The sequence below is a fragment of the Cajanus cajan genome, chromosome 1 (genome assembly GCF_000230855.2).
Source record: "Cajanus cajan strain Asha chromosome 1, NIPB_CcT2T_4, whole genome shotgun sequence".
Taxonomy (NCBI): Eukaryota; Viridiplantae; Streptophyta; class Magnoliopsida; order Fabales; family Fabaceae; genus Cajanus; species Cajanus cajan.
The window spans coordinates 21,770,086-21,780,319 of NC_138517.1; the positions used below are offsets into that span (position 1 = coordinate 21,770,086).

The following is a 10,234-nucleotide window of genomic DNA, read 5'->3' on the forward strand; positions in this document are numbered from 1 at the left end:
AATTAGTCTAGCTTTATTTCTTATTACTATACCATGTTCGTCTAGTTTATTCCTAAAAATCCATTTTGTTCCTATAATTGGATGATTACTTGGTCCATCAACAATTTCCCATACTTGATTTCTCTTAAACCAATTTAACTTTTCTTGCATAACATTAATCCAATGTTCATCATTTAAGGATTCATCAATGTTTTTAACTTCTATTTTAGAAACAAAAGCCATATTATTGCATGCCTCTTTTAGAGAGTGTCTAGTAGTTACCCCTTTTGATATGTCTCCAATGATATTTTCAAGGGGATGATTTCTTGAGATTCTTAACTCTCTTTGAGGATTCATGTTTGTTTGATCTTCTTGGATTATTGAATCCTCTTTTTTTTTTTTTTATCTTTCTCGTCCTTGTGAGTTTGCTCATTAATATGAGTATCTTCAAAGCTCTCTACAATTTCATCAATAATATCTTTTCTTGGACAAATAAGGTTAGTTTCATCAAATATGACATGTATTCATTCCTCAATAGTCATAGTTCTTTTGTTGTATATTCTAAATGATTTGCTATTTAGAGAGTATCTAAGAAATATCTAGAGAAGTCATCTACTTTTACAAGACCATAGTAACTTCCTCCAAAACTTCATAGTTTTAGAAGGTCCAAATAATAAGTCCATATGCAAGTTTTCTAAAAGTCTAGAGGTTGTGACTATATTCTTTGGTTTAAAAAAGACTTTTACTTGTTTACCCTTTTGGCATGCATCACATAGTTTATTTTTCTCAAATTTAATTTTGGTAATCCTATATCTAAATCTTTTGAGATTAATTTATTTAAGTGTTCCATGTTTATGTGAGCAATTCTTTTATGCCATAACCATGATTCATCATCTTTACTCACAAGACATTGGGAATGACTCATATTTTTCTCTAATTTTATCTTGTATATATAGTTTACTCTAAGTCCTATTATTTTAACATGTTCATCATTTTTATGTTCAATAAGACATTTTTGTGAATCAAAGATACAAAGAAACCTTTATCACATAATTGACTCACACTTGATAAACTATGTTTAAGACCATTCATAAGTAAGACAATTTCTATGGAGGTTGAGAAATTTTTATCAATTCTTCCAATGCCAAGTATTTTTCCTTTGTTATTCTCTCCATAGTTTACATGTCCACTTTTCTTAGGAGTAATGTCAATGAATTTTGAAGTATCTCCTATCATGTGCTTGGAACATCCATCAATGTACCAACTTTGGTCTTTGGAATCCTTCAAGACAAAGAATGGATTGATTTTGGTACCCAAGTTTTCTTTGGGTCCTTAATGTTAGTTTTAACTAAATAATCTTTTGGAATCCAAATCATATTCTTAAGATTTCTAATGTTCTTTCTAACATAGCATGTTGATGCACTATGACATTTCTTACCACAATAAAAACATGTTATAAAAGGAGAGGTAGAAACTTGAGAACATGAAAGAAATTCTTCTAATTCTTTTGTTGTTTTTGGGGGTTGTATCCTAATCCTACTTTGTCTAATCCAGATCTTTGTTTTCCTAAAAGTATATCTAAATTATTTCAAACAATGGTAAATTTTGAAAAGGTACTCCTTAAGTTGTTAATTTCTTCTTTAAATTCATGACATGATGTACATGGATGTTTAATGTTTGTAATTTCCAAGTTACTTGTAGAGAAATGATTTCCATTCTTGGAATTTAACATTTTAACTTCTGATTTAAGACTATCTAATTATTCATTTAATTTAGTAATTTCCTTTTCCATATTTGAAATTGTTTTCTTATAGGATGATACTAGTTTTGCAAGTTTTAAAGATTCCTTGTGTAAATCATTAAATGCATCTTGCAATTCATCAAAGGTAATAGAGATATCATTGTTTGAAGAAGTTACCTCTTCATCACTATCATAGCCTTTCACCATGAGTCCCAAATTTACAACTTCATTATCTGAATCACTTGTAGAGTCCATATCATTTTCTTCCCAAGTGATATATACTTTCTTGCTTTTCTTATCTTTGAAGTTTTTGTTGTTTGACTTCTTCATCTTCTTTTTGTAGATTGGACATTCTAATTTTAAGTGACCCGGTTGATTGCATTCATAGCATCTTGGGGTTGAAGAAGATTCTTCTCCTTTATTCTTTATGTTGAAGTTAAATTTTCTTCTATTTCCTTTATTCCTTAGGAATTTGTTGAATCTTTTTACAAAGAGATTGAAATCTTCATCATCATCATCATCATCATCTTCCTCAATGTTGTCATCTTTTTCATTTTCTTCATGAGAAGATGAAGATGCTTTAAGTTCTATACTTTTCTTCTTTTTGTCACTATCTTCATTTTGACAGTCTCATCAATTCCATCTCATGCTCTTGAAAGTTTTCCAAATAGAAATGCAAGAGTCATGGTAGACAAATTCTTTAATTCTGTAATAGCAGTCACTTTTGGTTTCCATTCCCTACTCAAGCATCTCAAAACTTTGTTAATAAGATCTTCATTTGAAAATACTTTTCCTAAGGATGCAAGATGATTAATTATATGTGTAAATCTTTTTTGCATGTCTTGTATATTTTCATGAGGATTCATTCTAAATAGTTCATATTCATGAGTGAGAGTATTTATCCTAGATCTTTTAACATCATTAGTGCCTTCATGTGTTACTTCAAGTGTATCCCACATTTCTTTAGCATTTTTACAATTTGAAATTCTAAAATATTCATCAATTCCTAAAGCAGAAGTAATTATATTTTTGGCTTTTAAGTTATTGAACTTTTTTTCTATCATTTTCACTCCATTGATCTTTGGGTAAAATCCTAGTTTCTTCTCCTACCTTAGTTGAAGGGATATAAAGACCATTTTCAATATCATCCCATATATTTAAGTCAATTGATTCAATAAAAATTTGCATACGGGATTTCCAATAGTGATATCCTTCACCATTAAATATAGGAGGTCTACTAATAGAATTTCCTTCGGGAAAAAGAAAGTTTGATGAGGCCATTTTTAATCTTGAAGCTTTTAAGCCTTATATAAGATACCTGCTCTTGATACCACTTGTTAGTCAAATAGCCTCGTATAACTTAAGAGGGGGGGGGGGGGTGAATTAAGTTTTCCAAATTTTCCTCTTATAAAACTTTTCCGAATTACTTTCTTACAAATTCAATTAGATAAATTTATATGTAAAGAATGAATGATGATGCAAACTACTCAATCACAATTAATGACAAGTAATTAAAAAGTGTTGGGAAAGAAGAATTGCAAACTCAATTTATATTGGTTCAGCCAATCCTGCCTACATCCAGTCCTCAAGTCTCCAACTTGAGATTTTCACTATTCTTGTAACTCTTACAAGACTTAAATCCTCCAACACCTCAGAACTCTCTTTCCTTGTGTTGAGATTCAAAAACCAACAAGGAAAAAAACCCTTTCTCCTTCACTGATCCAATGATCAATTTAGAATTACAGAATAACTCTCTTTTAAGAGTAGATATACACTTTCATGATCCTAATGAACTCTTTTAGAATAATACAAATGAATTTGGCCAAGATGTTTTTGTATATGAATTTTTCATAATAGACTTTGTAACCTATTTCTGAAAAATTATAGGTATTTATATACAATTAATTCTTAGATTGTGTCTTTCCATGAAGAGTTGTAACTCTTTATAATTTTTCAGAAAAGATACTCTGGTAATCGATTACAAGACTTGGTAATCGATTACAACGGTTTTAAGTTCAAAAATTTTGAAACGTTGTATCTTTTAAATTTAAATTTTTGAAGTTTTCTCTTCTGGTAATCGATTACCAGAACACATTTTGTATTCAGAATTTGAACTTTGAAGTTTCCTTGTTCTGGTAATGGATTACAAGGTCTGGTAATAGATTACCAGAACATATTTTTGCATTGTTTAAAAAAAATTTATGTAGAAAACTTCATATCAATAATTTCTTTCACAAATCTCTTTTAAGAAATGATTTGAACTATTCTTTAAAGCTTTTGTTAAGTCTTTCAAAAACATTTTTACTTACTTTCAAAAGATTTAAAACTTGCTTAAATTTAAAGAGATTAATTTGAGGTTTTTGAAAACTTATTCTTAAGGCCAAACATACTTGCAATTCTAAAAGATTCTTTTACATTCTTAGCTAAGTTGACAAGACTTATCTATGTAACACTTGAGATCTTGTTCTTGCATCAACTTGCTTTATCTCACCCTTGATTCTTCTTCAATGCTTTATAATCACTTTGGCATTATCAAAACATTTGTGCATATTTTCTTCCACACTTGCTCTTGCAGTCTTTAGAGGCTGGCTAACCCATCAAATTTATGTGTATAATGCCTTTCTCAATGGTGATTTAAAGGAAGAAATATACATGGAACAGCCACAGGGATTTCACAAAGGGAATTTATATACTGTTTGCAAATTACGAAAATGAATCTATGGTCTCAAACAAGCTCCACGAGCTTTGTTTCAGAAACTTATGTCAACTTACTCTAATTGGGTTTTCAATAAGCTAGATCAGATCACTCTTTGTTTATCTTTACTTCTAGAACCACTACCATATGCATTCTCATATATGTTTATGATATAATCATCACCAACAATTCTTCTTTAGTCATACAAAATCTGATTCAGACTCTTCATAAATCCTTTCCTCTCAAAGATCTTGGCAAACTTCATCATTTCCTAGGAATATAAGTTAACACCGATAATGAAGGAGGTATTCATCTTTCTCAAACCAAGTATCTAATAGATATGCTTGACAAACTCAACATGTCTAATGCCAAGCCTATCAAAACTCCAATGGCACCTCCCTCAAAAATCATAAATGATGGTACTACAGTCTGTCAGGATCCTAGTCTTTATAGGTCAGTAATTGGAGCTCTATAATATCTTACAATTACTAGACCAGACATTGTTTACACATTAAATAAGTTGTGTCAATTCATGCACCATCCTCTTGAGATTCATTGGAAAGCAACAAAGAGGCTACTAAGATATCTTAAAGGTACTTCTCAACATAGTTTACACTATAAGAAATCCAGTGATACCGAAATTCTTGCTTATTGTGATTCGGATTGGGCAAGTGATCAAGAAGACATGAGATCAACATTTGGTAATTGTGTGTATCTTGGATCCAATATCATATCTTGGATGGAAAAAAACAAAGAGTTGTATCTAGATCTAGCACAGAGGCAGAATTCAGAAGTTTGGTAAGTCTGGTTGCAAAAATTCAATACATTCAGGATTTCCTTTTCGAACTTCATATCAAGAGTAAACAACCACCTCTAATCTAGTGTGATAATCAAAAGGTCGTTCTTATATCTACCAATCTAGTCATGCATACTAAAACAAAACATTTTGAATTAGATTTATGGTTTGTGAGAGAAAGAGTGGCTCAGGAACAAATTCAAGTTCGTCATATTCCAACAAGATTTCAAGTTGTAGATCTTTTAACTAAGTTTCCAAATTCTATTATATTCCTAGATCTAAGAGACAAACTCACTGTTGATAAACAATTCACACTGAGTTTGAAGGAGGGTAAAAAAGATATTAAGTCATCTCTCTGTAATAACAAATATAATTTGCTAACTGAGTTTGAATAGTTTTCATATTAATTAGTTTGTTTATCTTTTGTCTCCTTCTGTATATATATTCTTGTTGTATTATGTTTTGCGTATAATATAATAGATTAATTTTTTTTCTCCATTTTTCATTCTTTATGGTTGTTCTCTCACAAGGATTTAGGATTTCTTAAGTTATAATATCTTATATAAGATACCAAACTTAAATTTAAGATGCTCTTTATGTTACATAAACTAACTCCAATAAACAAAAAGAAAAAAATAATTATTCAAACATAAAATATCTACAAGATACTAATATTAAATCAACTTATATGAAATTATTTATGCTTAATTAATATGGTCGATAACATTACAATTAATTTTATAAAGGAAAATAGACATGGCAATCTAACTCGCCCCCGTGCGTACCCGCCCGAACTCGCCCCGATTTGGATGGGAAAAACCCGTGTTTATCGGGTTCGGGTTCGGGTTCGGGTTTTCCCCCGATTGATAAAATCGGGGACGGGGGCGGGGGCGGGGATGTTAATACCCACCCCGCCCCCGCCCCCATACCCGCCCCGCTTAATAATATAATTAAAAAATTATTTTTTATATATATAAACCAAAATTAGAAATATTTATATGTAAAAATTTATATTATTGTACTTTTTTTTTAATTTTTTTTTAAAATTTTTCATATTTATTTAAAAGAAAAAAAGAAGAAAAAAAAATAGGAGCGGGGACGGGGGCGGGACGGAGAAACCCGAAACCTCGCCGGGGGCGGGAATGGGGACCCAGATTTTATCCCCGACAGGTATCGGGGGCGGGGGCGGAGAACGTAAAACCCACCCTCGCCCCGCCCCGTTGCCATGCCTAAAGGGAAACTCCTAAGTCAACGAAAAATTTTAAATGTATCAATCAAACTATAAGGAAAAGTTCTTTCTTAGATAATCCAGCAACCTCTCCTCAACTCAACAGTCAATTTCCTTATGAATGTTGGTTCAACTCGCACTAAAATCTAATCTATCTCACCGTAGAAAACCATATTGTTTCTGATATGAATTCCCAAACCCAAAAAATGGATTTGAAATATTCACCATGACTCACGAGCACAAATAGAAAATTAAACCTTAGAAATTAGAAGGGTCAATCTTGGAAACTTTTCCTCTTTCAAACCGCAGCAACCCTCCCCATAAAATAATCCACAGAAGAATCATACTCCTTTCCCATTGTTGAAATTTATAAAACAAAAATCAAAATTTTCAATCATTCCACCAATCACCCTAAAGGAAGGACCAAGTCAAAGTCTTCAATTTTCTCGTTGAGTTTCACTTCCCTCAGTTCCCAATATAACCCCTTCCCTCAACACAAATCATTAACACACACATCCAACAACATCGTTATGGTATTTATTACATTCACATTCAAAGAGACACGCACACAAAACTGAAACATCAGAAAACATGTTCCTCAAAACCCACTTTCTGTTCCTCGTTCTTGTTTTAGCAACCACCGCCGTCGCCACCGCCATAGACCTTGGTTCCACTCTCTCAGCCTCTTCCCGCAACCAGACGTGGTCTTCTACCGACGCCTCCTACTCTCTGGGTTTCGTCTCCGTTCAGCCACCGACCACCCCTCCTTCCTACACCGCCGCCATCGTCTACTCCGGCGGCGCCCCCGTCGTCTGGTCTGCCGGCAACGGCGCCGCCGTGGACTCCGGCGGGTCCCTCCAGTTCCTCCGCAACGGCGCCCTCCGCCTCGTGAACGGCTCCGGCGCCACCGTGTGGGACTCCGGCACGGCGGACCTTGGCGCCACGTCAGCAACCCTTGAAGAGAGTGGCAATTTGGTAATTTCGAACGGCACGGGTACCCTCTGGTCAAGCTTTGACCACCCCACTGATACTATTTTGCCTTCTCAGAATTTCAGTGTTGGTAAGTCTCTCACATCTCAAAGTTACTCTTTTGGTCTTAGTTCAATTGGGAATTTGACTCTGAACTGGAACAATAGCATAGTGTACTGGACCCAGGGTTTGAACTCTTCTGTGAATGTGAGTTTGGATTCCCCTGTGTTGGGGTTGACATCAATTGGCATTTTGCAACTTTCTGATGCCAAATTGAGCACTCCTGTTGTTATTGCTTATAGTAGTGACTATGCTGAGGGGAATAGTGATGTGTTGAGGGTGTTGAAGTTGGACAATGATGGCAATTTGAGAATTTATAGCACCAATAAGGGTAGTGCAAGTTCTAGTGCTAGATGGACTGCTGTGTTGGATCAGTGTGAGGTTTATGCTTACTGTGGGAACTATGGTGTGTGTAGTTACAATGATTCAAGCCCGATTTGCGGGTGCCCTTCGGAGAATTTCGAAATGGTTGATCCAAATGATGCTAGGAAAGGTTGCAGGAGGAAGGCAAGTCTCGACAGTTGTCAAGGGAGTGCGACTATGTTGACACTGGATCATGCTGTGATCTTGAGTTATCCCCCTGAGGCTGCATCGCAGTCGTTTTTCATAGGGATATCGGCGTGTAGAGGGAATTGTCTTTCAAGTACTGGAGTCTGTTATGCTTCTACTTCCTTGTCGGATGGATCAGGGCAGTGCGTGATCAGATCAGTAGATTTTGTTAGCAGTTATCACAATCCTTCACTGCCCAGCACTACTTATGTCAAGGTTTGTCCCCCGTTGGCACCGAATCCGCCACCCTCTTTGGGGGGGACTGTGACACAAAAGAGGTCCAGGGTGCCTGCTTGGGTTGTGGTTGTTGTTGTTTTGGGTACAATTTTGGGTTTGATTGCCTTGGAAGGTGGTTTGTGGGTGTGGTGTTGTAGGAACCGTGCGAGGTTTGGAGGGATGTCTGCTCATTATGCGCTTCTTGAGTATGCTTCTGGTGCGCCAGTGCAGTTCTCGTACAAGGAGCTGCAGCAAGCTACAAAGGGGTTCAAGGAGAAGCTTGGAGCTGGGGGATTTGGTGCTGTGTACAGAGGAACTCTTGTTAACAAAACTGTTGTTGCTGTGAAGCAACTTGAGGGCATTGAGCAAGGTGAGAAGCAGTTTAGGATGGAAGTTGCCACTATAAGTAGCACTCATCATCTCAATTTGGTGAGGCTTATTGGCTTTTGCTCTGAAGGGCGCCACCGGCTTCTGGTTTACGAGTTCATGAAAAATGGGTCTCTTGATGATTTTCTCTTCATGACAGAACAACATTCAGGAAAGTTGTTGAATTGGGAGTATCGATACAACATTGCCCTGGGCACTGCAAGAGGCATCACATACTTACATGAGGAGTGCCGTGACTGCATAGTCCATTGTGACATAAAACCTGAAAACATTCTCTTGGATGAGAACTATATAGCCAAAGTCTCTGATTTTGGTCTTGCAAAGCTCATTAATCCCAAGGACCACCGGCATCGGACCTTGACAAGCGTGAGAGGAACCAGAGGATATTTGGCCCCAGAATGGCTGGCGAATCTTCCCATAACATCCAAATCTGATGTTTATAGCTATGGCATGGTTTTGTTGGAGATTGTGAGTGGGAGAAGGAATTTTGATGTCTCAGAGGAAACAAATAGGAAGAAGTTCTCCATTTGGGCCTATGAAGAGTTTGAGAGAGGTAACATCAGTGGAATTTTGGACAAAAGACTAGCTGACCATGAAGTTGACATGGAGCAAGTGAAAAGAGCAATTGAAGCAAGCTTTTGGTGCATTCAAGAGCAGCCATCTCAAAGACCAACAATGAGCAGGGTGTTGCAAATGCTAGAAGGGGTAACAGAGATTGCAAAGCCACCTGCTCCAAAATCAGTGATGGAAGGAACTGTTAGTGGAACCAGCACACACCCGAGTAGCAATGCCAGTGCATTCTCCACAATTGCAGCTTCACCACCTGTTCCCTCCTCTACATCATCATTTCAAACTAGTGCTGTTTCAACCTTAACCTCAGGAAGGAACACTGAGAAGGCTACCTTATCCCTTTTACAATCAGACACGTGACAGGAATTGCTTCCATTTTCCTTTTTCATATGTCCAATAAGAATTGGTTCAAAGTCACATTCACTTGGGATGGGACTTGATGCTGGAACAGCAGAAGTAAAAGCTTTGCTGGTCAACCGATGTATATTTCATTTTTCTTTTCTTTACCCTGATCATTGTATACACTATACACGTTCAAAACAGGAGATTGCAATGTTGTAAGTATTCAATTCCTGTAATTTTTGTCATGTTTATATCCGTCTGATGAAGGAAAAGTTTTAAACTCATCCGTTCACCGTTCCAGTTTCCCAAATAATTTGTTTGTATACTTTATTTACGGTTACACAGTTCATCATTGGTTGTTTTAATATATATTCGTTCCAACATTGCCATAATCCTATTTGAGCACAGTGAGACGGACTAGAGGTTAGTGCTGGCACTGTGGCTCAATCATAGTTATGCAGTCTGTGTGACTCTAGTCGAGATAACAATGTTGTCTTGTACTACATGTTTCTAGTTGCAGAAGCAGAATCTGTCTCACTCACCCTTTGCATGGCTAAAGTTATACTACAATTGTTAGCAACACATTTTCTAGCATTTGTTTTCCCTTTAAATGATCAAGTTAAATTTGGTAATTTTGATGGATTAATTGTAGCAGACAGAATTTGTCTGACACATTAGCCCTGCACATGGATAAGCCAAATT

The 10,234-nt window shown here is 35.9% G+C and overlaps 1 protein-coding gene across 1 annotated transcript; it reads left to right on the forward strand.

The window, feature by feature from the left end:
• The first annotated feature begins 6,816 nt into the window (after positions 1–6,816).
• LOC109815041 (G-type lectin S-receptor-like serine/threonine-protein kinase At1g34300) lies at positions 6,817–9,816 on the forward strand. The gene has a single exon (XM_020379624.3). The coding sequence runs from the start codon at positions 7,031–7,033 to the stop codon at positions 9,548–9,550; it is 2,520 nt and encodes an 839-aa protein (XP_020235213.2). The 5' UTR covers positions 6,817–7,030; the 3' UTR covers positions 9,551–9,816.
• The last annotated feature ends 418 nt before the right edge of the window (positions 9,817–10,234 follow it).